Raw genomic sequence first — 25689 nt, 5'->3', positions numbered from 1 at the left:
GGTTCTACATACTGTACAACTGTTGTTACTGCTTCAGTCAGTCCTTCTTGCCACACACCTTTGCTTGTCTTGGTACAAGTGGACTCTCTCTTGAAAAACCAAGTGGACTGCCAGTTTGCCCAGCATACAAAGTTGAAGCAGGCCTGTCTCATTTGTAGCTGTATGTGCATGTTCACACACACACACACATGCGTAAGTGTTTGGTGTAATTACATGGTCGCGCCACAGTACAATCCTGGCATCGCTCTGCACTCCGGAAACAGATTAATCGAGGAGTGGCAGTTGCCATTTAATATTCTGCCATTAGGGTGAACCATGTGTGCTCTGTGTGTTTGTGCCTAACAACAACAAAATAAGTAGTGGCCACTAACAACAACAACAAAAATCATCATATGGAAGCATCTTTAGAAGCACTCTTAGAGGACTGAAGGGTTTTTATCATGACAAAAATGTTACAGACTGGTCACTATTAAGAAACTAGATGAAAATAAATGAATAGAAATTGACCTGAAAAGGAGGTGTTGGGTAGTTTTGTCTCCAGTTCACCTGTATTGCTTACCACATCACCTTTGCACTGCAAAGGCAATTCAAAATATCTTTTAATCTTTCAATGTTTTCTTCCTCTCTAGCATCAAATGGACCCTACAGGTAATTTTTATAACTACAGAACTGCATTGCGGGGAGCTGCACATCGTTCCCTAACAGCACACAGCAACAGGGAAAAGGTATTATTATCATCATCATCATCTTATTTTTCTGCCAAGAAGCTCAGCACAATACAGTGGACTCTTGGGTTGCGAACGTGATCCGTGCAGGATGCATGTTCACAACCCGCAGTGGCACATCTGCGCACGCGCGGGTTGCGATTTGGCACTTTTTCGCATGTGCGAGCCCAGAAGTAACCCGTTCTGGTACTTCTGGGTTTCAGCGGGTCCGTAACCCGAAAAAACGCAACCTGAAGCATCTGTAACTCAAGGTATGACTGTAAACATGCTTCTAGACCAATATTATCCTTACAACAACAAAGGTAGGTTAGGCTGAGAGATAATTGACGGGACAAGGTCAACCAAGCAGCAACTCAGCCTGTGTCTCCTTCACCTGCTCCAGATCACCATGCTGCACTGGAACTGTTTCTTTTCACAGCCCATACTGGCTGGTTTTATAGTCTTTTCAGCATCCCTGCATGAGAGGCAAAATACTGTGATAGTCTGAAGGTTGCATCCAACTGTTGCTCAGCTGTCAGTGTCTTCTATCAGTAGAGCAGGGAAGGAAGAAATACTCAGTGATTCCTCGTTCCCCCACTGGCGGGTTCCCCAGCCCTCAGGAGCAGAGGCAAGACAATGTGGTGCAGGTCCTTTGAAATGAAGATTCTGCAATTATATAGGCTCCCTGATTGCCTCAGCTGCAAGTAGCGAGGTGGGGAAGAGCCCACACCACTGGGGAATCTTTTGCCCTAGTCTGAACAAATAGATCCATAGGGAGATGATAAGAGGTATAATAAGGAAGGATATATATAATAAGGAAATGAATATGAGAAAGCCACATTCATGCTTGAAAGAGAAGCTGATACTTTTAAGATGCTTATGCAGTCTGTCTCTAAGGTATAGCCATGCAAGCCTGTTTCTCTATTACTTATCTCATTTCCTGTGGAAGTCATTCATGCTGGTTACATGGGAAAGTTTCTCTTTAAAACCAAGGGCAACAGAAGGTTAATAGTCAGATGGAAACGCAAGGGATAAAGACTACATCCTCCTTTAACTAGATGCATAATGTGATAGTTGCCAAGAAGGTGTTTATGCATCAAATCCAGCACCTCATCATGGTTTGGTGTTTTCAAATCCCACAGCCACTATAGCTATAATTCTGCACTCCAAGCCTTAATGTCATTTCTTCATTTAAAAAAAAAATGTGATATTTTTACTCACCCTGGATCAAATGAAATGAAATGTGATTGCTATTAATTTAAAGATAAATATTGTCCACTGCTGGTTGTATATCCAAGCCCTCCCTCCTTCTTTTGAAGTACCAGTATATAATATAATCTGACACTTTGGGCTTAGTTTTTTTAATGCTTGAATAGAAATGGGGGAAAGACAGAGGTTAAATTAATTAAATCAGGTAGTGATTTAATATATTTTTTGAAAGTTAAAAAACACAGCTTTGAGTTGTGAGTTGCTGTGGAAAGTGTGCATACCGACATGCATACAGAGGATTCGTTATTTCAGTGGAAGTGTATATTACATCATGGAGTGGATTTTTTTCCAGGCAAGTGCAGGAGATGAATATCTTAAGACCTTAATTGACTATCTGATTTGACTTGCAAATTCTCAGCACGTTGAAGCAGACACAGTGACTGCTGCTCACAGTAGACTACACATTCAATGTGCCATGCATTCCAATGGACTGTTATCAGAAAGTAACTGTGTGGAGAATTTAATTTAGGGCCATGCAGAAGAATAGGATCTGAACAGGGAAGCCAAAATGACATTCTTACATTGTGTATTGATGCTTTCTACTTTTGAAACCTCGGGTACATTCCACAACTCTTTATGTTTGATTTTTAAAAATTTGTTTATAGTTAAGTCATTCATTGTTTATTTACATAATTTATATCCTGCCCCTTCAATATGTATTTACGCTTCCAAGACACTCAAGAAAAAGGAAAAGTACAAAAAAATACAGTAATAGTAAAAAAGAAGAGAATGACGTGAAATTTAGAAATAGTGGGGCCCTCTTTGTATGACAGACAGAGTGGGAGTGAGTGGGGAATTCTAATTGTTGCCCTTAGTGTAGGTTTTTTTAAATCATGGGATTGTTAATTTGTTCATGTGATTTATTGGACTTGTTTTTATGGATTCTGTGATTTCCATATATTATTTTTTACATATATTATCTTTATTACTATTAATAATAATATTCCCCACCCCACACTGGGATTGAAATATTCACTGAAGAGCAGGTTTGAATTTAGAAATAATAAAGAAAACTACAATATAATAAATAGGGTTGGGGAGCAATCTTTACCTCAATGCACACCTCTCAGCTCAGCAGGGCTTTTTTTTTTTTTTTTTACTGCCTTGCCAAAGTTGGCAGCTGGGCCAAAAGGTGGGGGGGGGGGTCAGGCAGATCACTGTACCGACCTGCACCCCCCATGCCTTCATGTGATGGCTGCAGGTCTGGCTCAGGATCCAGCAGATCCCAGGACAGCTCAACCCCCACCCCTGGAAGGCTCTATTTTGTTGGGTGAAAGAAGCTGTGCACCAGCTCAGTAATACTGGCATCACTCTGCAGTTGGGGTCTGGCTCCCTCGGCCTGAAGCAAGATGAGTGCCGCATCCCATAGTTGTCTTTGACTGGACTTAACTGTCTAGGGGTCCTTTACCTTTACTTTTTTACCTAATGAGGGCAGCAGGTAGGCCCCCTGAGGGGATTGCAAAGTTGAGGAAGCTCTCTCTGTGTAGTTGCCAGCAATTACACTTCAGATTGTAAGGGACGTGGGTGGCGCTGTGGTCTAAACCACTGAGCCTAGGGCTTGCAAATCAGAAGGTTGGTGGTTCGAATCCCCGCAACGGGGTGAGCTCCCGTTGTCCGGTCCCAGCTCCTGCCCACCTATCAGTTCGAAAGCATGTCAAGTGCAAGTAGATAAATAGGTACCACTCCAGCAGCAAGGTAAACGGCATTTCCGTGTGCTGCTCTGATTCTCCAGAAGCGGCTTAGTCATGCTGGCCACATGACCCGGAAGCTGTCTGCAGACAAACGCCGGCTCCCTCAGCCAGTAAAGCAAGATGAGCTCCGCAACCCCCGAGTCATACACGACTGGACCTAACGGTCAGGGGTGCCTTTACCTTTACCTTTTACACTTCAGATTGTGTAGTGCAGAAATGTCTCAGGTGGCTGTCTCAGTGGACAGGCTGACTGATGTGAGAGAAGGCACCCTTAACAGGTATTTCGGGCCTAAGCCATGTACGGCTATAAAGATTAAGAGCAATAGTATACAGAGGCAAAGCAAACTGCTCCAGTACCCGAAGCGGTGCTCGTCCCAAGGGGGCGTGGCCCAGGGGGGCATGCATCCTGGGGGGACACGGTGAGCGGTGGGTGCCCCGGGGGTGCCGCCAATTGGGGGTCAACATCTTGGCGCACCCCCCCCTTTGGAATGGCACCTGGGGTGGGCTGCCCTCCCACCCCGTAATGCCCCTGACAGTATATCTAGCATAGTTGCACCAACCCATTTCATGTAGCAGTTCATAGGAGGGTCAGAGCTTGAGGATACTTTATGTTCTCTTCTCATTATTTGCCTAATGATGACTCTTTCACCAGTCCCTTGGCCCAGCCTGTGACAGTGCACTAATTGCAACTGCGTCAAAATGATCTCTCACACACCTTCCATCTACACACGCATACACACAAACACACCAGAAAATACGAAATAGGTTAAAATACATATCAGAAATCCAACTTACAACAAATACAGATAAATCACATGAAAAGCAAATGTGTTAAATGCAGCATTCTTGTTGATGTGTGGCAATCAGAACTGCTCACAGTATTCCAAGTATGGTTGCAGCGCATGATAACATTATGATATTAGCAGATTTCGCTTCCATCCATTTCCTAATGATCCCTAACATGGCATTTACCTTTTTCACAGCTGCCAGCCACAAACTGGGTTAACATTTTCAACAATCTATCCACTATGACCTCAAGATCATTTTCAGTCAGTCATTCACCGCCACTTTAGACCCTATTATCATCAGTGATGTGGATATGAATTTTCCCCAGAGTGCTCTGTTTTTCTGTAATTTTCTGTGTCTTAAGGTCATTAGTAACAATGAATGGCTGCCAATTGCAAATAAGAAATCAGGCTAGCTTTGTTTACTAAACACAAGCAAAGTAAACATGCTAGGTTAGGCTATTCTCTAGGGCATCAGAACATTATCTGTTGCAAATTACTGTATGCAAATTATCCTAATTTGTGGAAGCACTGACAGTTATATCCTGTTACACTTCACTTACTAGTGGAACCACATTAGGGCTAATTTTTCAATATGAAGATTGGCTTTTGATAGGGGAGAGTGACAGGAGAGGAGCAGTTACATTATCCTTTTAACATACACTTACTTTTGTTTCTTGAATATTTTAGCTTCAGCAAGGGCAAACTCCCTCTTGGGATTCCCAATCGCTTTCTTTTTTCGATGCACATACTGCTCAGGCACACCAGTACCATAAATAACTTGAGGACATTGGTTGCCAAACCAAATGACTACTTTACTGCTACACTTTTCCAGAGTCTTACCTTTCCTCAAGGCTATAGTACTCTAGTGTGTACTTAAGTTACAGCTCAGTTCATTTACCAAAGGACCTGGGGATATATTTGAAAGATATGCCCAGCTGACTTATTCATTCTCACTTTAATAGAAACTATAGCTCCTGTAGGAGAGACAGGAATTCACTAGCTATGTGAGTTTAAATCTTCTTCAGGGAGCCTGGCACAGTGTTTTATGAGTGAAGAGGAGCTGCCCTTATAAGACCCTTGCCAGCTACACTCCAGGTCAAGTTAGAGTGAAATGAATAGACCATTGTTGATCTGCAGGATAACCTAGCAGACTTGCTTATCTACCTTTGCCCTGTCCTCGGCTGATAAAGCATCTGAGAGAAAACTGTCTACAGTGGGAAACCCAAAAAGAGAGTCAAGTATAAGCGCAGTGGCAGAGGAATATGTAGTGCTGTTGTTGCTGTTTAGTCGTGTCCGTGTTTATATATCTGAATAGAATGCCATGGAATACTTTCTCAAGTGAAGTCCGCCTGGCATGGATACTGACATCTTTTGGGTGCCTATATTAAGCCTTCCTTCTTTTTCCAGGCATTTCACAGATTATGATCGAGCTATGTTAATGTTTTAAGTTTGTATTACTCAAGTATTATTCGCATATATAAAAGTATTTATAGACCACTATTTCACTGTAAAAAAATCAAAGCAGTTTAAAAGAAAAGTACATATATCCATATAGTGAAAACCACATAGTCCCCAGACTTGGTAAGTTAAGCACAGTTCCGAATCTGAATAAAAAATAAATATGGTATATTTTGGTATATACCAAACATGGTATAAGACAAGATAGATACCCAATGTAAATCCATGTTGCTTCATTTGATACTTTTGAAATTTACACCAGGTGAGGATCAAACTAAGTGTGAAACATCCAGCAGATAGGTACCGACTTCACGGCATATCTTTCATTCCCACCTGTGAAAATTGTTTAAATCAGAGCCTTTGTCATGTTAAGTTATGAGCATCTACTTTTCCATATGTTGGCTTGATTGGGGTTTAATTGTTAGTGCTCACTTAATCAAGGGCTTATGCTTCATTGTGCTCTTTGCCTCTTTACTGTCTGTACACTGGTGAAAGTTAATCACCTTGCTTATTAAAATGTTAATGTTAACAAAATGATGTTAAATATCAATGTTACTGAAATATTAATACGTAATAAACTGAAACCTTAATTCCACAAAGCTTAGATAGATTGTGTTTTGCCAATTCACATAGAAAATCTCTTCAGCATGACAGCTATTTTGTGGGTTGTTATCTCTTGAATCTCTTCTAGGCCTCACTAGTATTAGTATTTCGTCATTAGAGTAATACTGTACACTGAAAAGTTAATCTCTCTTTTCTTCTTGTGAATGAACAGTTCTTTCATGCATAAAGAACAGAACTGCGAAAGATAATAGTCATGTCATTCTTTTCACAGATTGTGATCCCGTTCTTCAGCCTACTGATCAAAGACATTTACTTTTTGAATGAAGGATGCGCCAACCGCCTTCCAAATGGACATGTCAACTTTGAAGTAAGTGCAGCAAACATCTTTGTCAAGCAAGTGGTTGATAGGTTCTTTGAGCCCTTGTGCTTACATTCCAGAGTGCAACAAAAACCATACGTGAACAAAAAATTATTACCTTGATTATCCCAAAGTCAAACAATTCCCAGCAGACTTTTTCATATAAATCCTTTAAACATTTTTACTTAAGAGTTTTCAATTTCAGATGGCATGATCTAAAAGCTCATATGCAAAAACACCATGCACACACTGGGGGGGGGGGTTCCCCAACTCCCTTTCATGCTGAACCCCCCCCCCCAACTACTCAAAAATTATCTCCCCCTTCAGAGATTTTAATTTTTTTGTTTTACATGTTTTAAAAGGTAGAGCAGTTGGTGGGATTAAACTTCTGGTTCATATTCAGTTCCACCAAAACTGTTGTAATTTTATATTCCAAGTGTTGCATGAAATGCCTGTTATTTAAAACACAGTTTAATAGCAGCAGAAGAAAAGAGTAGCCTGTGTATTGTGTGAGACATGTGCATTGCTTACCTGAGATATGCAGATTTTATTACTACTGCATAACTCTTTTCTTTAAAATGTTTCTATACTGCCTTTCATATGCAGTTACCAAAGCACCATCATTTCCTTTCATGTGTTACAGAAACACAAGGAAAGCTGTACTGGACAAACAAGCCACTTGCTCCTACCTTTTAAAAATAATATACCAGACTCATTAAGCAGCTAACATTTTTGAGGAATGTTATAACCACAGAACTAATTTTAGTGACACACAAATTCTGTTTACCTAGACAATACTTTTTCTTCCCCAATCCTTACAGAAATTCCTGGAACTGGCTAAGCAAGTAGGTGAATTTATAACATGGAAACAAGTAGAATGTCCATTTGAGCGAGATGATAACATAATCCACTATTTACATACTGCGCCCATCTTTACTGAAGATGGTAAGAAATTCCTTTTTTGACAAATTCTATAGTGGTTCACTACTAGCATTGTTCCATAGTTCATGATAAAATATGATTTTCAAAATGTGTCATTGCACAGATCCATTGTCTACAATATAAGAATGATTATCTGGGCCTTTATTGTTTCCATAACTTTTTGACAAGGCATCTTGCTCGTTGCAAATCATCTGCATGCAGTGCTCACAGAGAAACAGGCCTGACAGTCATACTATGAGGGGCAGTTCTGAATGTCATTGCTGAAAGCATTCAAAGACAGAGTTACTGTTCCCTATAAGTCAACCAGTCTATCTCTCTCTGAGTTTGTGATGGCTGTAGGCAGGGAAAGCAGAGCTCAGCTCACAGCAGAGATCTAGTTACCTCTTAATATGTGCTTAAAGGGGGAGAACCCTTTCAATTCAGTTCTTTCATCATGCAATTAATCATACCCATTTGCAAATGAGTTTTTTTCTGACTTCTCTTCCTACCCATCCAATCTATCATGTTGCTCTCTGCCGTCTCCTAATGGGTTAAATCAGTCGTATCCCATTATCATCAGCATCGGAGATAAGGGCTGAATTTGCTAGCTTTGCCTAGACATGCCCATAGGCTTCAATGACTTTTAGATTGCTTCTGAACTTTTTGATTTTTAAAGAGCAGTCTTTAAAACTCATCCACATTAATCAAACAGGACAGCTGAGACTTCACTGGCCACACATGAATTTAGAATGTAGCAAGGAAAAATTATGTCCAAGCTGCACAAGCAACAGCTGCCCAAGCTAACATATATCTATATAATAATTATAGTGAGCTCCATAAAAAGGAAACAAGAAGAGCATAACTCTGGCAGTGCTCAGAGTCTTCTGGAACAGCCAAAGGCATTTCAGAAAATCTGCTATTAGAGTCCAAGCCAGGAACTCTAACTTGTTTAAGTATTGATTCCAGGAAGGTGAAGCCCACAGGTTGGTAAGGAGAAAGCAGGTCTGGTAAGACTTCTGAGGCTGCCAGAGAGTCTAGGAATAAACCAGGCAGCCCAGATTTAATCCACAAGTTCCAGGGGCTCTTGGCTGGAGCCTCCACAGCCCGAGCTGACTCTCCTAACCAGACTGGTTCCTCCTGTGTTCCATGTCAGACTCTTGGCTGCTACTTTTGGCCAGTCCCTGCCCTACTAGGATTGCTTTGCACACTATTTCTCTTAGTTGATGCTACTTCTCATTTGAGCAGAGCTGTGACCTTCTAGTTAGTGTTGGACCCCAAATCCCATCAGCCCCAGTGAGCATGGCCAGTGGTCAGGGATGTTGGAAGTTGTAGTCCTGCACCACCTGGAGTTCCCCAGTCCTGTTGTAGAAGAACCTTTTACACATGATATGTATCACCCATGATGATACATACACTCATATGGTCCAGTACCGGTTGCACTAACAAGTGGTTGGTCTGAATGAAGATGCACATCTTTTCCTCTTTAGTAGAAGCTGTTTGCAGCCAATTCAGTCAATTAACATTTGAATAGTTTAAACTGTGGTTACAGATATTTAAGCACTTTGAGCATGTGTTGCTTGATCCTGTGCATGCTTACTCAGATGTGAGTCCCACTAAGTGTGCAGATGAGTGTCAGCGTACCTAAGAAACATAAAGCTCCTAGTTTGATTAGAATGCTACCTTGTGGGCTACTGATCGTCTCAATAAGGAATGTTGCCTTTTAAAACTTCCTTTTTTTTTAGGTTTGTATCTGGCTTCCTATGAAAGTGAAAGTCCGGAAAACCAAACTGAAAAAGAGAGGTGGAAAACCTTGAGGTATTATTTCATTTATGTGGGTCATGATCTTCTGAAGTGCAAATAGGTAGATATGGGCATAGAGAGGGTGGCTACTGGAGTTTGCACACATAGCTCAGCTAGTAGAAGATGAGGCTCTTTAATCTCAGGGTTGTGGGTTCAAGCCCCAAGTTAGGCAAAAGATTTCTGCATTGCAGTGGGTTGGACTAGATGACTCTTGTGGTCGCTTCCAACTGTACAATTTTGTTTCTATGAACACATACACACATGTAATTGATTCCTTTCAATGGGAGAACCCTTTTGGGAAGAGGCAACTGATACTGGAGAAGTGGAGCAAGGAGGGCATACTACTGTGACACGCACTTGTGTGTGTAGCTTGGCTCAAAGGCAGTAATACCATAAGATACTTACTTTTGCCTAAAAGTACACTAATGGCCAGAACACAGTCATGGCTGCTTGGGTTCAGATTGACCTTTGAACTAAGTCTCCAACACTTGAGAACCCTTAGGTATTCTCTTCCACCCAATTGTTACCAGTGATTATGTTGCATTGTGCTGCTGGAGTTGCTGGTGTTGCTTATACCATAGAGATAGCTGTGCTAGTTTCCATTCCTGACAATAGAATAAAAGGGCACATCACATGAAGCCTAGCTTTTAGAGGATGCCTTAGTTAAATGGGAGCCACTCTGCTGTGACATACTGATTCTAGAATGAACAAGCTGAATTACATTGAAGGGTCAGGACTATTACCTTTTTTAAAAAGTGCATAGCAATGCTCATAATATGACTTCGTTAGAAAGCATGAATACAGAAAACTTCACTATTTAGTTTATTTTTACTGCTAGAGTAAGACAAATTTTAAGACTGAAAATGCTGTTTGTGGCCACTTATCTTTCCTAAATGTGTCCTCACAATAAATGGACGGAAATAGCTGGAAGATGCATGTCTTTGTGTCTTAGAAACATTTGATAATATATCAAAACATGAGTAAGGAAAGTGGTAACATGGAGAGTGATAGTTTCCTTTATTGCTTGGTCAGCAAAGCATCTTGTTTAATATGTGCCCCAGCAGTGTAGGTATTTCGGAGGTTCTCCTGAGGTAAGGGCTACACCATTTGAGTTTCTCCTTTGCTCCTGTTACTTCCCTTGGGCATTTGACATAGCCATTCAGTGCAGAACAGAAAACATGGCTATTCTGAATTACTCTCTGTCACACTAACTTTCTTGCTCTTTTACCTATTCTCACGTTTCTCCTTTGCAGGACAACTATCTTAGGAAAGACTTGAAGCTAAAGATCTATAATTGCAGTAGGACAAACAAACAAACAAACAAAAAATCAGCAAAACTACTTTGCACTACTGATTCCAAAGATGCCTATTTGGGATTTATGAGATTTTATTCTTTATTTTTGTGTGCATTTTGGACTATTTGTGGTTCACTGGATTCAGAGGTGTATTTTTACTGCACGCACAATGATGTTTTCTAGCTACTCTCGAACAGCAAAAGGCCAGGAGGTGGCTTCTTCTTGGCTGTACCAGAACAGAGTTCTTATCGCTGTTTACACTCGCCTCTGAAGGAAGAGCAAATGGCACGGAGAGCCATGATGCTGCAAACACAAAAGATTTTCACTGGAAAGGTACAGGGTGTGTATTTCTGAAGCAGGGTGTATTGGACAATAACTCTCCAAGAGCTGTCAAAAGTGTATTATGCTAAACACAGCATTAATCTGGCCACTTGCTACATAAGGGGGAGGAAAACCTTGTTTTTCCTCTACAGCTTTCAGCCTCAGTGAACAATATTCTGATGGCAGGAGATAAAAGACTTAATACGAAGCCACATCAGTATGGAAAAATCCATGCAAATGCTTCCCTTTTTTAAAAAATAATAATACAGAAGCATATGAGCTGTGAACATTCATTATTTCTCCTTATGTTTGGGGTGTATGTCATTATTATTATTTCCTTACAGTCAACTGCTAAGCTGTTCTGATGAAGTCAATGGCTTTCAGTCATACTTACCTCTGTATAAAGCATGTAGCATATTCTCTAGTTCTGTTGACTGATGACTCAGAGAATAGTCTTCAAAGGGGCCTTACCTCATTGACAATTGATGGAAGATTAATCTGTTAAGGGCTCTAACAGTTATTTTCCTTCATGTCTAAGGCAAACAATATTTGAGAGGGGGAATTACTAGACGTTGGGGCTCTTTTTCCAGTGCATTTGAGAGAACACTTTTCACTCCATGAAATGTTGCACTTTGGTAAAGGAATTGTCTACACACTGTTCATAAGGTTGGTTTCTTATTTTATAATTCTCTTTATGGTCACTGCTCTCCCTCTACATGAACAGTTTGCCATCTATTGTGTTGTTCAGTAGAAATCAGGAAGCTGCTGCATAATACAAATGCCAAGTAATAATTGCTTAGTTATTGTACTTTCATGTAAAACAGATGTAACATAACTCTTTTTAATCATTTAAATATGAGTAATAGGACGGAAGAGAAATTCATATCTCTTGTCACTAACTGTATAGAACTATGGGGAGGTGTGCAAGCCTTCACTTAGTAACTGAGGCTGTTTTTGTAACAGGATTACCAGTTCAGATGTCGACAACCACACTGTACATGTTGTAAGTTTGGTCTTGGAATGACATGTGCTCACTACATATAAAAAAAGATAACTGACACTCATCTTTAGGTGCATATCAATGCATTCATGGTGCAGTCAAATTTCAGGATTCTTCCATCTCAAAAAACAAAACAAAACTGGAAGGAAAATAGAAGTTGGGTGTATCCTGTGAACAATTGATTGCCACACATTACTTCTCACATGTAGTGGCAGCTGGTACAACCCACAAGAACCACCTCTGTTTCCCGCCTCATGTAAGCTTTTAGCATAACGATCAAGGATGAAACACTCTACTGAACAAGCATTAGACACCAGGATGTGTTTGAACAGTAACTTAGCTAGACTGTTGATTTCAAGCTCTGAGTGTTTACCCACATGAGACTTCCTCTGGGGCTGCTCAGAAGCTGACACTGGTGCTTTCTTTTAAATGAGGCAGTCCTAACCTCTGAAATGCAACTCAATGACTGCATCTACAGGGACTTGTGTTATCACTTCTTGAAAAGCCTGTTTATACACTCCCTTGTTATTTGTGTTCTACAGTGACATCTTGTATCATGGCAGCTAATGCTGGCTTGAAAACACTTGATGCCAGTCTTTTACAAATAAGTTACTAGCTCATAAAAATGTATGCTTGCCTGCCCGCCAGCCCTCCCTATGTGAATTATTTGTAGCCTAAAAGAGACCGGACAAAAAAGAAAGAGAGAAGGGGAAATATTTTGTAAGTTTCATTGCCTGGTCACCTTGGCAGATTCTTATTTGTCACAGACAACCAGGCAAGTGTCTATATACAAGCTTGATTTGTGTGATCAGTACCACTATGTGGTAAGGTTTTGTGTTTTTAACAAAGTTTACATTTTTCACATAGAGTGCCACAATGTAGAAGTTGTTTTGGGTGGCTGTTGCATGAGAGCTGCAGTGCTTGGACCCACTGTTAAATCTATTGAGGTCTCTTTCCGTAATTGTTTTCAGCATCTGCCTTGGAGGTAAGAGACCCGACTCTGAGAAACCTTAGAGAACAGGTGAGTTGCTGTAGGACTGGAGAAAGGGCAAAGGTTGTCTTAATCTTCAAAAGGGGGCTAATCTGGCAAACCACACACCAGTCAGTTTGCCTTTGGTACTAGAGAAGATGCTGCAGTAAAGTTAATAAAGGGTATTGTATTGCTGGAATCCTTGGTTGCATTTCTTATTGAGTTCCCTACCAGGAATGAACCAGAGGGGTGGTCTCAGCAATACCCTTGACAAACAGAATGTGAAGCAGCCAGTCTGTATGTATCTTGATAAGCAGTGATTAGCAGAAGCCAGAATTGATTTGTCAATAATAAATTCTGCCCAACTAATCTTATCTTCCTCTTTTTCATTGGCTAACTAGTGTAATGGATTGTGGAAACACAGTGGATGTGATTTAACAAAGCATTTGGCAAAGTCCCCCGTGATATTTTGATTGGCAAAGTGGTTAATTGTGGGCTAGATGATAATACTGTCAAGTAGATTCAGAGCTGGCTAGAAAACCACTCAAAGAGTGCTCATCAGTGTTATTCATCAAACTGGAGGGTTTTAAAGTGGAGCGCCATGGTGCTTCATCCTGGATCCAGTACTCTTTAGCATCTTTACCAATGATTTAGATCAGGGGCGGATAATCTTTTGTTCTCCAGATGTTGACAAACTACAGCTCCCGTCATCTAGGACCATGGGTAATCGAGTTTTGAGTTCAGCACCTGAAGGGGCACAGGATAGCCACCTCTGGATTTAGGTGGAGGCTATCCTTATCAAATTTGCAGATGACACAAAACTGGGAGATATTGCTTCAGAAGACAGGATTTAAATGCAAAATGACCTGGATAGAATGGGAAGCTGGGTCGACCTTAACAAAAAGAAATCCAGGTAAGAAAAATGCTAAAATCCTCCACTTGGGTGAAGGGGGGAGGGAAATCATGCCAAGGTGTAAGGCGAGAGACACATGGTTTGGCAGCAGTACATGTGAAAAGAATCTTGGGACTGCAGTAAATCAAATGACTTCGGCTTGCACAGTGGGGTTTCCCTTTCTTCTTGTCGCTCTTGCAGCCCCTTGTGTACCCTCCAGATCTGCTGCAGAGGGTTATGGAGTAAATTTAGGGGAGTATATGAAGGGTTGTGGGGAAAGGGGGTGGATCTTGGAAGTCTGTTTGCACACCATTGTGTACAACCAACAGTTTCCAAGTCATAGAAGTAATAGTTTCATTTTATTACGTACTAATAGTGAGACGTAATCTGGAACATTGAGACCAATTCTGGGCATTTCAAATTGGTTCAGAGGAGGGTCAAAGGTGTAGAAAATAAATCCTGTGATCAAAATTGAAGGAACAAAATGGGCAGGATTCACCTAGCCAGCCTGTCAGCAGAAGCCCTGTACAAGGATTTCCACTTGTGCAATGGGGCTCCCTTCCCTCCACTCTCCGTTTGCCCTCCACACACCCCAAAATTGGCTCAGTGGAGGTTAGGAGAACCTCCAGAACTACACACAGGGAGAAAAACGCTATATTGAGTTCCATTCAGTATGTTTAGGCAGGAAAAGAGAATGCTGAGGGTACTCCTCAGCATTCTGATAGTACTCCTCAAATATCTGAAAGACTGTCCCACAGAAGAGGGCAGAAGAAGACTGGACTAGAGCAAGTAGGCTTAAATTACAGGATGGCAGATTTTTGTTGAGCATTAGGAGAACTTCCTTAATGGTAAGAGCAGTTTGACAATGGAATCAATTGCCAAGGAAATCAGTAGCCTCTCCCTAGTCATTGAAGTCTTCAGACAGAAGTCTGTTGGGACTGATCGAATTTTGGATTTCCTGCATGAGCCAAGAGGTTAGCAGGTGGACTCCAGTTGTATGATTCTATGAAGCAAAAGTTATGGCTGCTCGTTGGGCATTACATCTGCACTCTATAGTTGCAGCATTACACATTGACCAATTTGGCTGCACTGATGTTACAGGGGAACAAGAAGTTGAAAGCTAAGTCCATTCTCCTTAGGTTGTTTTTTTAAAAAAAGCTAGTTGGTCCTGGATTACTCACCCTGCCCCCGCCTCCCAAAAAAACCTTAACAGAACTTTATTGGTCAATTAATAGGCTGTTCTTGGGGGTATGTTTTTAGGGAGGCTATCTGATAACCAGGATGATAAAACCAGAGCCATTTTTGATATTCCTAAAGAGTTTGCTATTAACATTTGAATATGTGCTGATGAAAAGAGGTCCTTTTCAGCTTAACAGCCTTCTGTATGAAATCAGTCCCAAAATGGTTTCTGTGTAGACTCCGTAGATTCCATCCAGTTCTAGAATGTATTCATGAATAACAATCAGAGCCATATGAGCATTCTCTAAATGGCCATTCACTTAAGTACATGCATCTTTTAAATTGCCTGTTTATGACTATAATGGCTAACATTATGTGGAAGTGGTGAATGATGATCTTGCGTTTTAAAAGTGAAAATTCTAATTTGTTTTCAGTGGTCCATAGCAGATATGTCTGTAGGAAGTAAAACCGAATTCCCAACCATGTATAATAGCACTCTGGAAAGATGACGTACGCTCTGATCCAAAACGGGTGTGCTTGTACATCTGCCTGAGGCAACGACATATTGTTTGATATTTGAAAGGCATAGCTCTTCATCTTTCTGCTCCTAAGCACTTGCACGCTGGTGCAGATAGTCCTAGAACTGTAGTAATTCCCTAACAATAAATCATACAAGAGTATTTGGTATGTTGTCTGAAAAGAATTCTGCAACTCCAGCTGATCTTAATATCAGGGCATCTTACTGGAAGGTAGAATTGTCAGACGTTGAACCACAACTATAGATTGTGAAGATATAAAACAAAGCCATATATTTGAATAAATGGCCTTATTTCTCAAATGTGCTGTTAAGCACCTTTTTAACATTGAAGGCAGCTGAAAATTCACATAAGGCTCACAGCATTAGAAAAACTGAGCAAGACTTTCTCTTCACTGTTTATTGAATTGGTTTCCTGTGGTGATGTTCCACATCACTACAGAACAGCCCTTATCTATCCAGCAGTTTGTTTGTTTGTTTGTTTGTTTAAAGTTTATGTGGCTTGAACATAACTGCAAACAATCTAAGAATTGTACATCAGGTATCTGTGAAGAGCTTAGATTCCTTAAATAAAATAAATTAACTTCTAGGGGTGTTTTGGTTTTAATCAAGTTTAGCTTTAATAGTTGTAAAAATATATTTGAAAGTGTGCATGTGCAGTCAACAAGAGTCTCTATGGCAGGGATAAGGAATATTTGGCTTCTAGATGTTGTTGGATTTCAACTCCCATCAGCCCCAGCCAGCATGACCAGTGGTCAGGGATTCTGGGAGCTGGAGTCCCACAACATCTAGAAGCCCCATCCCTGCTGTAAGGTTAGGATGGAATGAGCTTCTGTGCCTTGTTTTGTTACTCCGCACCCAACAAAGGGATACATTTTATTTAAGAACAATATCTCATATTAATTTACCTGCCAACTTCCTTCCCTTACGCCACTCTTTCTCTGCAACCAAAACTCCAGGGGGGGGGATGTAAAACTTCACAAAAAGTTAACCACACTTATGTAAAACTAGCCAAATTTGCATTTACTGTTGATATGCACAATTTATTTTAAGTAAATGTATTTTAACTTTCTTGGCTCAGAATATGGATGGAATAAGATATTTTGTAATCCCTATTGTGTCTGCCAGCTATGAGACTGTTACTAGGGCTCTGCACAGTAACCTACAGTAAATATAAGCAGGAACGTGGTAGCAAACTCTCCATTGTCCTTGAGACTAGAGATTGCGTGGCAAGGCCCCGGGCCCCGCAGTCCCCTCTGGAATAAATACACAAACACAAGTATATTGGGTTAAAGGGATAAATAAGACCACAACTTTATTGGTTACAGATGTGGCTTAGGCAATTGGGTGAAGCAAGACTATATCCTGACTCCTGCCCGACTGCAGGAAGTCTCATAAGGTTCAACCACTGGAAGGGGGAGCCCTATGATGTACATAAATTAAGAGCACCCCCAGGGTCATTGATGGGGTTGTGGCATGACCCTAGCCCACACCCAGGCTTCGGACAGGAACCACACCCCCGGATCCCTTTAATGGGATACCCTTAACGTGGAGGGGCAGACGGAGGAACAACCTCCCCTCCCATAATAAAGCTTACCCAATACCTAACCTTACAAAGTCGTGACGATTGCTACTAGGTAGGCGAAAACCAAATGGCTAGAGCCAATTTTGCCAAGTGGAAAAATTCCTACCTGGCCCCAACAACCAGGCAACCAACATAAGTCATAGCAAGGTCAAAGTCAATCAACGCAAGAAAAGAGGGTGGGTGCACTGGGAGATCCCAAGAAAGGATGCAAAGCAGGCTGCTTTCCTGGCCACACTTCAATTTAAGCGGCCATAGCCATGCCCCCAGGCAAACCCGATTGGCCGGCCGGGGGCGTGACGCGGCCGGGGTTCCTACTGGCATGGGCTGCAATACTCTGCCCACTGCTAGGTTGCTGTGAGGACCCGGGTTCCCACCCGCAAAGCAGCCACCCGAAAAGAGGGAGCTGACTTGTCACTTGGTGACATTGACATTCTGCAGCTCCACTTGGCACCTGCAAGCATTCACCGAAACAGCTCCAGTACATATAATAGCCCAGCACCTGGAGTACCTCACTGAATGAGTGATTTGGGAAATGGAATTTTCCAAAAGACTTGTCATATTTACCAGCTCTTTAAAGTGATAGATTACCTAAAACTATTCCACAGTAGATGGTAAAGACATTTCTCTCCATCATTTTAGTTGACAGAAGCTAAAAGAGTAGCTCATAGCACCCATGTCCTGGTCCATTTTAAAGCATGCTGTGGCTGACCTAACCTCTCAGTAGCCAGCTGAGAACTGCTGCTGATGTTTAATTCCATTAACTGCACTTGTGACAATTCCCTCTGTGGCTGCTACGTGTGAGGAGCAAAGCAAATTATTCTCCAGAAATATCACATGAATATATTACACAAATCCTTTCGGAGAGCATTGGCATAAATCCTTTTGTTTAGCACAAAAGCATGTTGGTGGGGGAGTTGAGGTGAGAGGAGGAAGAGAGAGGTAATTGAAATAATTCACCTAGATCTCATCAAAAGCAACTATGATAACCCCAGTAATCTGTTATTTGGGTCAAAATCTCAATTAATTAGTAGACCTAAAGGCCCTGGTTTATCTACTTGTGCTGCACTTAGCTGTTGCATGTGAGTAGACCCACACAAGAGTGGATGGGACTTGGGTCTCCCCCTCTCTTTTTACATTTAATGGTAACACTTTATTATAACAATATTAAAGAGATGGGAATTGTTACATTTGCCTAATTGGATATAGATTTGTTCAAAAAACAAAAATAGGCCAGGGGTTTATATATGTTTTAACTAGAGCAGGATATTCTCTCTCTCCCCCGTCCCCCTGGTGTTCCATCTTAAGACTCCCATCAATAAGAAGCTAAAGAGAATATCACCACAAAATAAGTAATAGGGATTCACAACACTGGGACATTGGGCCAGCTTTCTAGGCTTTCAGACAGGAGTCTCCCAGTCCTACCTGGAGATATTGGTAGGGGCCTTCTGGATGCAAAGCCCTTAGCTACAACTCAGTGCAATATAAAAGACTATTATTGATTAGATTCTAAACTATCCCACAGGAGCAGGCAAAGAAATGTATTTCTACATAAAAGGAAACAGTTGCCAGAAGTGCCCTGTCCTGGTTTGTTTTAAAGCATGCTGTGGCTGAGTAATGCTGACATAACTGTTAGCAGTAATTCTTGTATTTTTGCTAATCATAACACTATAACCAGAAAAACAAGGGGTTAATATAATTACCTAGCTTTAAAAGGTAAAGGGACTCCTGACCATTAAGTACAGTCGCAGACGACTCTGGGGTTGCGGCGCTCATCTCGCTTTACTGGCCGAGGGAGCCAGCGTACAGCTTCTGGGTCATGTGGCCAGCATGACTAAGCCGCTTCTGGTGAACCAGAGCAGCTCACGGAAACGCCGTTTACCTTCCTGCCGGAGTGGTACCTATTTATCTACTTGCGCTTTGACGTGCTTTCGAACTGCTAGGTTGGCAGGAGCTGGGACCGAACAACAGGAGCTCACCCCGTTATGGGGATTCGAACCGCCGACCTTCTGATCGGCGAGCCCAAGGCTCTGTGGTTTAGACCACAGTGCCACCCACGTCCCCTAATTACCTAGATTAGAAATAATTAAATATTCAAAAACTGAATGATCAGAATCCCAGACAGGAGACAATTAATTTTTCAGTATGAAATACGTTGCCATACTAGCAAGAACCTACTAGGCTGGTAAGTAATTTGCATCATCTGCCATTGGGATGGAGAGCAGAGTATATGCTTTCAGATATACAAATGCAGTTTCTTGGGGATGTAGTTCAACCTTGGAACAAAGCTTTCATGGCTTTATCAAAATAGTGCTAGCTATTGTTAATATTCAGTGTGAGCCAAGGACTGTCCATGCATATGAAACAGCTGTTTTTCTTAGTTTTGAAACTCCAATATGAGGCTTGTTTTTAATTAAAACAGCAACTGAAGCATATTTTTGATTACCTTATAGGTAATCTTAAATGCTAAACCAAGGTTTGATGCTACAGGAGCAAGCCTTGTGCTGACATGCTCCTTTTTTCACTTAGGCACTCAGAGGAGCTTGTTATTTCTCCTATTGCAACAAATGGTAGTATGCTATTACCCTGAACTGGCAAAATATGGTGTGTGTTTACTGTACAAACCATGATTGTATCCAGGAATCAAACCCTGGCTATAATCCTAGTAGTCAGGGCAAGCACAAGCAGTTTGCCGCTTTGGATTTTTAATTATTTTTAATTATTATTATTATTATTATTATTATTATTATTATTATTAATAATACCTCGTCCACTTGACTAGGTTGCCTCAGGGTGGCTTCCAACACATATAACAACATAATAAAACATCAAACATTAAAAAACTTCCTGATATAGGGCTGCCTTCAGATGTGTTCTAAAACCTCTGTCGTTATTTACCTCCTTGACATCTGATGGGAGGGCGTTCCACAGGGAGGGTGCCATTGCCTAGAACAGTAAACAATACATAACCAAATAATATAATATGATTATTTTAAAAATGTGTTTGTAAATGAAAGAAGCAACGCACAGAGAGCTCACTCATGTAGCATCACCCCGTGGCCAGCGTTGGGGAGCTGGAACCTGCATGGAAACCACCCACCACCTCCCTCTCAGGAGAGGTGGCAGGCGGACATGGGCCCCATGCCGCTTTTTCGGGTGGTGTGGTACCTGCAGGCACCTGAGCCACAGCGTCACTCCCAGGAGACACATGATTCTGGCACACTGCAGCCCCCCCCCCCCCCGCCATGATAAGGACTGCTCCCACACTAAGTAGCTGCCCAGTTGTACCCCACCGCCCTAGCTATGCTAGTGCTCATGGTTTGTATATTATGTATGAACCAACCGTACTCTCCCAAAGGTACAAACTATTAACTCAGCAGATGTTTCCAGATGTTTCCTAAAATTACAAGTGTAAAGGATTTATACTGCAGACCCATATGTGGCTACTTCCAGGCAAGCCACAACCAGTTCAGTGGGACTTATTCCCTGGCAGTCTTCAACTCTTAAACCACAGTCCCCAAAACCAATGTGCTAACCAGGGAGAACCTCATGCAAGAGCAGAAATGTTTTTGAAACTTGAAGCTGCTACTACAGACACACAAAACACCTGGATGAGCAAGATGTTATTTCAGTTGACAATCAGCTTACCTGTTTTGGTAAGCAATCAGCTAAAGGATATATTTTCAAAGAAACTTTAAACTTAAGAGGTTGTCTCCCATGTACACACATATATTCTTAGTACAGCAATCCTTGTTAGCTTCATATATCACTTAACTTTCAAGGAGCGAAACTGGAAAAGTCAATTGATGTGTTGATGTGCACAACAGGACATTCCTTTCCCCTCCTCCTGCTGTTCCCCTCCCCCTAGATTTGCGTTGGTAGACTGTCTAGGGTGGCAGGGGGTGGCAAAGGACGAGGAGAGGAAGGGAAGTTCCCTTGAGAAAGTGGAAATCCTCTCATACCATGTTGGCTATACCCATGTTGGCTATACACAGAATTATTTGGCTCCTTAGGTACTGCATTTTATTATAAACAAGTAAAAATGCACATTAGAATTCAGATCTACTTAACTGGCAGCATACAATACCTATTGGGTTGCATTGCTATAGAAAATTTGTCCCTAGAAGCTAGATAAAGGACGATAGTTAATTTTAGAATAGCAGCTGGACCTGCTGAGAATATGTGTGGTTTTTGTTTAAAAAATGGCATGTTAGGCTTTTACAATAGCTATGGCTATTTTTATAAAAAGTCATTTACAATGTTTCCCAATAATTCTAGCTCTCTCTGGTGCTGCCACTAACAGTGGTAGACGGCAGATTAGTGGTAATACCTCCACTTCCTAAACCCTGTGGGCTCGCTGTGACCACAGTGAGTGCTTTTCTGGTTACATAATAATATATAATCATTTTTCATCCCCCCCCATCTACTGTGCCACCTCCAGGGTTGGCATAGCTTACAACACATTTGCAGGGGGAGGTGTTAAGAGAACAGGGCCATTTATGGTCCTTGGTTCTGAACCAATCTGCCCTGGGAAGTCCTGTTTTGGGCCCAACCAACTGGTGGAACACCAGAACTTACTGCAGATGCGCCTTCAACTGCAGAAATGTTTGCAGGCCTCACTGTCTTCCAGCAGAGCAGCACATACAGCACTTCAAAAAACCTTTGGGCAACTTTAGGATAATAATCATCTCTTGAATAATCATCTCTTGACGTCAGATATGATAACTGGAAAAGTGGCTTATTATTTAGGCAAGACAGATCCCACTCACCGCCAAAGAAACCTGTTTTCATTTATTCCACTACAAAAACTTTCAAGGCTTGATGATGTGCCAAACATCACGTTATGTTGTAATTTGAACCTGTGCTAAGGGGTGTGTGTGTTTTTAAATCATGTTTACTTGGAAGATGCAGAAAGGACTCATTGAAAATGAACGAGTTCTGGTTCTGCTATCCACAAGCCGTTTTTTAAGGTATGAAATCCAGCACCTATTTTGTCCAGCAGAAAGCCCAGTGCAGGATTCTAGATCATGGTCTACAATACATAATTAAGGTTGCAAATATAAACTCATTTTGGATTGGGCAGCTTTTCAAGTAACTGGGACTAGGACTGGGGCATGAGACAAATGCTTTGGAACAGCTTCAATCCAGAGAACATAGTTGTGCAGAAATCTGCAAATTTCAAACATTTCATTTATTTCTATATACCCCTTAATTATACACTTGTTATATTTTATAGACATGACCTTGTTGCAATAACAAATGCCATTGGAAATTTATGAGCATGTTAAAACATCTTGCTTCCCTGCAAACCCCCTTGCTTTACACAGGGAGTTAGAAAACAATGTAACCATACATAAAATCAATTTTATTTTTATGAATACTGAGTGTGAGAAACAAAGTATCTGAATTTGCTCATATGAAATCGTACAAACTAATTGCAAAGCTATTGTGGGCTTTAATCCTGGAACTAGGACTGTATGCAGTGTTCTGCTTGCACACTGATTTTTTTTTTTGGGGGGGGGGGGTTGGCAGCTTTGCACTGCTGCCCCATGTGTCTCTCAAAAATCTGCTCCTCAAGTTTGGAGAATCTTCGAAGCAGCAGCACAAACGGCTGCATCTTCACGTTGCACACAGCGCCCTTGGGCTCCCAGCCATTATTCTTACAACTGCATCCTTAGTAACTTGCCATGGATCAAAGACTTAATAGACAGGAGGGAAATCACTGCAAAACTGCGTGTCAAAAATTCTAAAACAGTTTCTGCATTTCAGAATGGCAGGTTCATGCCTTGCAGTTTCAAATGTGTGTCCGCTCTGTTTACCTTCAAACATTTCACAGGATTTGCCATTGCTGCTCTAGGACTAGCTCATAAATGCAGCAGAATCACGTGGTAAAGCTTTTCCAGGTTTGTACCACTGTTGGTGGGGGATTCCATGTTTGCTCTCAGATATAAAATTCCGGCACGTACAAAACTAGCATGCTTAGGGGAAAGCGTTGCCTAGCTTTCTCCCTGGCATGCTATTATGGAGGCAGTAGGGGGAACGCTGAAGCATCAGAATCTGTAGTAGTATAGTGGAGGGGGAAGTTCACCGCAATTTTGCCTACTGTATGAATTGCCCTTTATAGTAGAATTTATAGAGCAATCCACAGCCCTGTCTGGGAGCAAAAGGTTGGAATGGGGCCACAAATTGACCACTGTACCTGAAGCCCTGTCCGCGAGTGCTGACCAGGATGGATGCTGGAGGTATTTTTTCCAATTTTGCCATGTTAACTTCAGGCTGGCACACCTGAGGAACCCAGATTGAGCCCCTCTCTGAGGAGTGGATTGGTTCATCATCCATCACGGCCCTCAACTATAATCTCCCATTTCGGGAGCTCCTGCCAGGTCATCACTACTGATAGAGACACAAAACAACACACACCAGCCAGTGGATGGAGAACTCTCTTATATCCTAACCTCCAGCAGCAACGGGTCAGGGAGTTAGAATTGTAGCCTTAGATGCATTCCTATTCATTTCAAACTTCAGAGAGGATCCAAAGAGCTATTTTAGGCATCCCTAAGGGGTTTGGGCATGTTCTTTTGAGATCTGATTAATATTCTCTTTTTTAAAAACGGTAGGCTGCCATATCATAACACAAACTAGGTCTGAATTCAACCTGCTAACTAAACTAATAGGAAATAATCTCTAAAAAGACAAACCATTTTAAAAGCTAAGAACATAAAGCAATGGAAAAGTAGAATATACTTAAGCAGTTCCCCAAATATGTAAGCATGAATAATGTGTAGATATACCATGCCTCCCAATTGGTAATTTGTGTTTTCAGAAACAGCTCTCTTCATATTGTGACTTGCTTTGTTATTTGAAGTTCTCAAATTATTACCAATACTTTGACCCCATTGGCAGACAAACAGTAGGGTACTTGGGGTGGGGGTGGGGAAGGCTGTTGTTGTTTTGTGGTTGTACATATCTTTACAAAATGTTAATGGTGATATACTTACCCTGCCTTTCATTAATACTACAAAAGAGCATGGTCATAAGTAGATGATAGCTGTTGGAGATGAGCCATCCCATGCAGCATTCTTGTTTTCAGTATTCATCTCCTACCCGTGCTTTTTTATACTACTGTGGTGAGATTGTTATGAAACCCTTTTGTCAGTCACATACAAGCTAATTTACCTATGTACAGAATTTGTATAACAAGCCTAATTTATACTGTGTTTTAACAGTTTGCCTGAACTGTCTATGATTTCTAAATTTTGTAATGTGGGTGTAAGATTAAAAACATTGACATGTGGTTAGTCCAGACTTTTGTCTTTCTTCAGTGTGTACATATTTTTATTCTTGGTAATTGTTTTCCCCTGCTATGCAGTACACAGAAGCGGTTTCCTTTACCTCGTCTTTATAGGAAAGGCACCTCCAACTCCTGAATCATTTTATTGCCCTTTGCCAAGTCTTATAATACAACTATTCTTTTCCTTACTTCTGTTCTAAATAGTTACGGTGATGCATTTGGTTGAAGCTTGGGAAGCATGACATAGTGGTTAGAGTGTCTGACTAGGACCTGGAAGACCAGGGTTCAAGTTCCCACTCAGACATGAAGCTCACTGGGGTGACCTTGGGCCAGGCACTCTCAGTCTAACCCACCTCTTAGGGTTGATGAGATTAAATTGGAGAGGGAAAGAACTTGAGCGCCTTGGAGGAAAGGCACAAATGTAATAAATACAAATGTAATAAATAAAAATAATGGTAGTCCTTATATAGCAGGCACTTACTGTATCAGTTTTTTTCAGTAGCTATTTTACACATCTTATTCTCACAGTGAAATGTAGCAACAAGCCTGATAGCCAACCTTTCTTTTTACACAGCTGTGGCTTAGTGGAGATCATGTGAATTTGTAGGCTGCTGGAAGCAACCTGGTGCTTTTTGCTGCCATGCAATAACCCCTGGACTGGGAGTTGTGCTTAAGCTCTCGCCGCACTAACCACAAACTGCCATGGTTTGCTTAGTGCAGCAGCAGAAAGGACCAGGGCAGAGCAAAGTGGTTGCAAATTTCTCTCCAGGAGCCTGCACAGTCTTACGGTACTAAGCCATAGTTTGATTTATTGTTTTTTGTTTGTTTGTTTACAAACTGGCTCGTTGCCATTCCCTTTGCTTTACCAGTGTTGCTCTTCTTGCCTTAGTACTTAGATGCTTACTACAATTAATCTGCAGCTTTGCTAAAATATGAACTAACATAGTTTTCTTTATTTCTGGTAAGCAGGACATAAAAACTATGGTATGGGAGGGATATTTTGGTCATTGAACTGTGTAACCCCTTCATGGTCTCAGAGTAGACCTTGTTATTCAAAGACATGCAGAATGC

The 25689-nt window shown here is 41.3% G+C and overlaps 1 protein-coding gene across 4 annotated transcripts in view; it reads left to right on the top strand.

Moving 5' to 3' along the window:
• The window catches only part of RASGEF1C (RasGEF domain family member 1C), a 101176-nt gene extending 76551 nt beyond the window's left edge, over positions 1–24625 (top strand). For all 4 annotated transcript variants that reach the window (XM_083728567.1, XM_083728568.1, XM_083728565.1 and 1 more), the window contains exons 10-14: positions 630–725; positions 6746–6841; positions 7654–7777; positions 9496–9568; positions 10807–24625. In XM_083728567.1, coding sequence (XP_083584693.1) covers positions 630–725; positions 6746–6841; positions 7654–7777; positions 9496–9568; positions 10807–10831 — 414 coding nt within the window. In that variant the 3' untranslated portion in view covers positions 10832–24625. The remainder of the gene's footprint in view (positions 1–629; positions 726–6745; positions 6842–7653; positions 7778–9495; positions 9569–10806) is intronic.
• Positions 24626–25689: the final 1064 nt, after the last annotated feature.

Source organism: Podarcis gaigeae (assembly GCF_964106915.1).
Source record: "Podarcis gaigeae genome assembly, chromosome: 2".
NCBI lineage: Eukaryota > Metazoa > Chordata > Lepidosauria > Squamata > Lacertidae > Podarcis > Podarcis gaigeae.
This window is presented reverse-complemented; position numbering and strand designations above follow the sequence as displayed.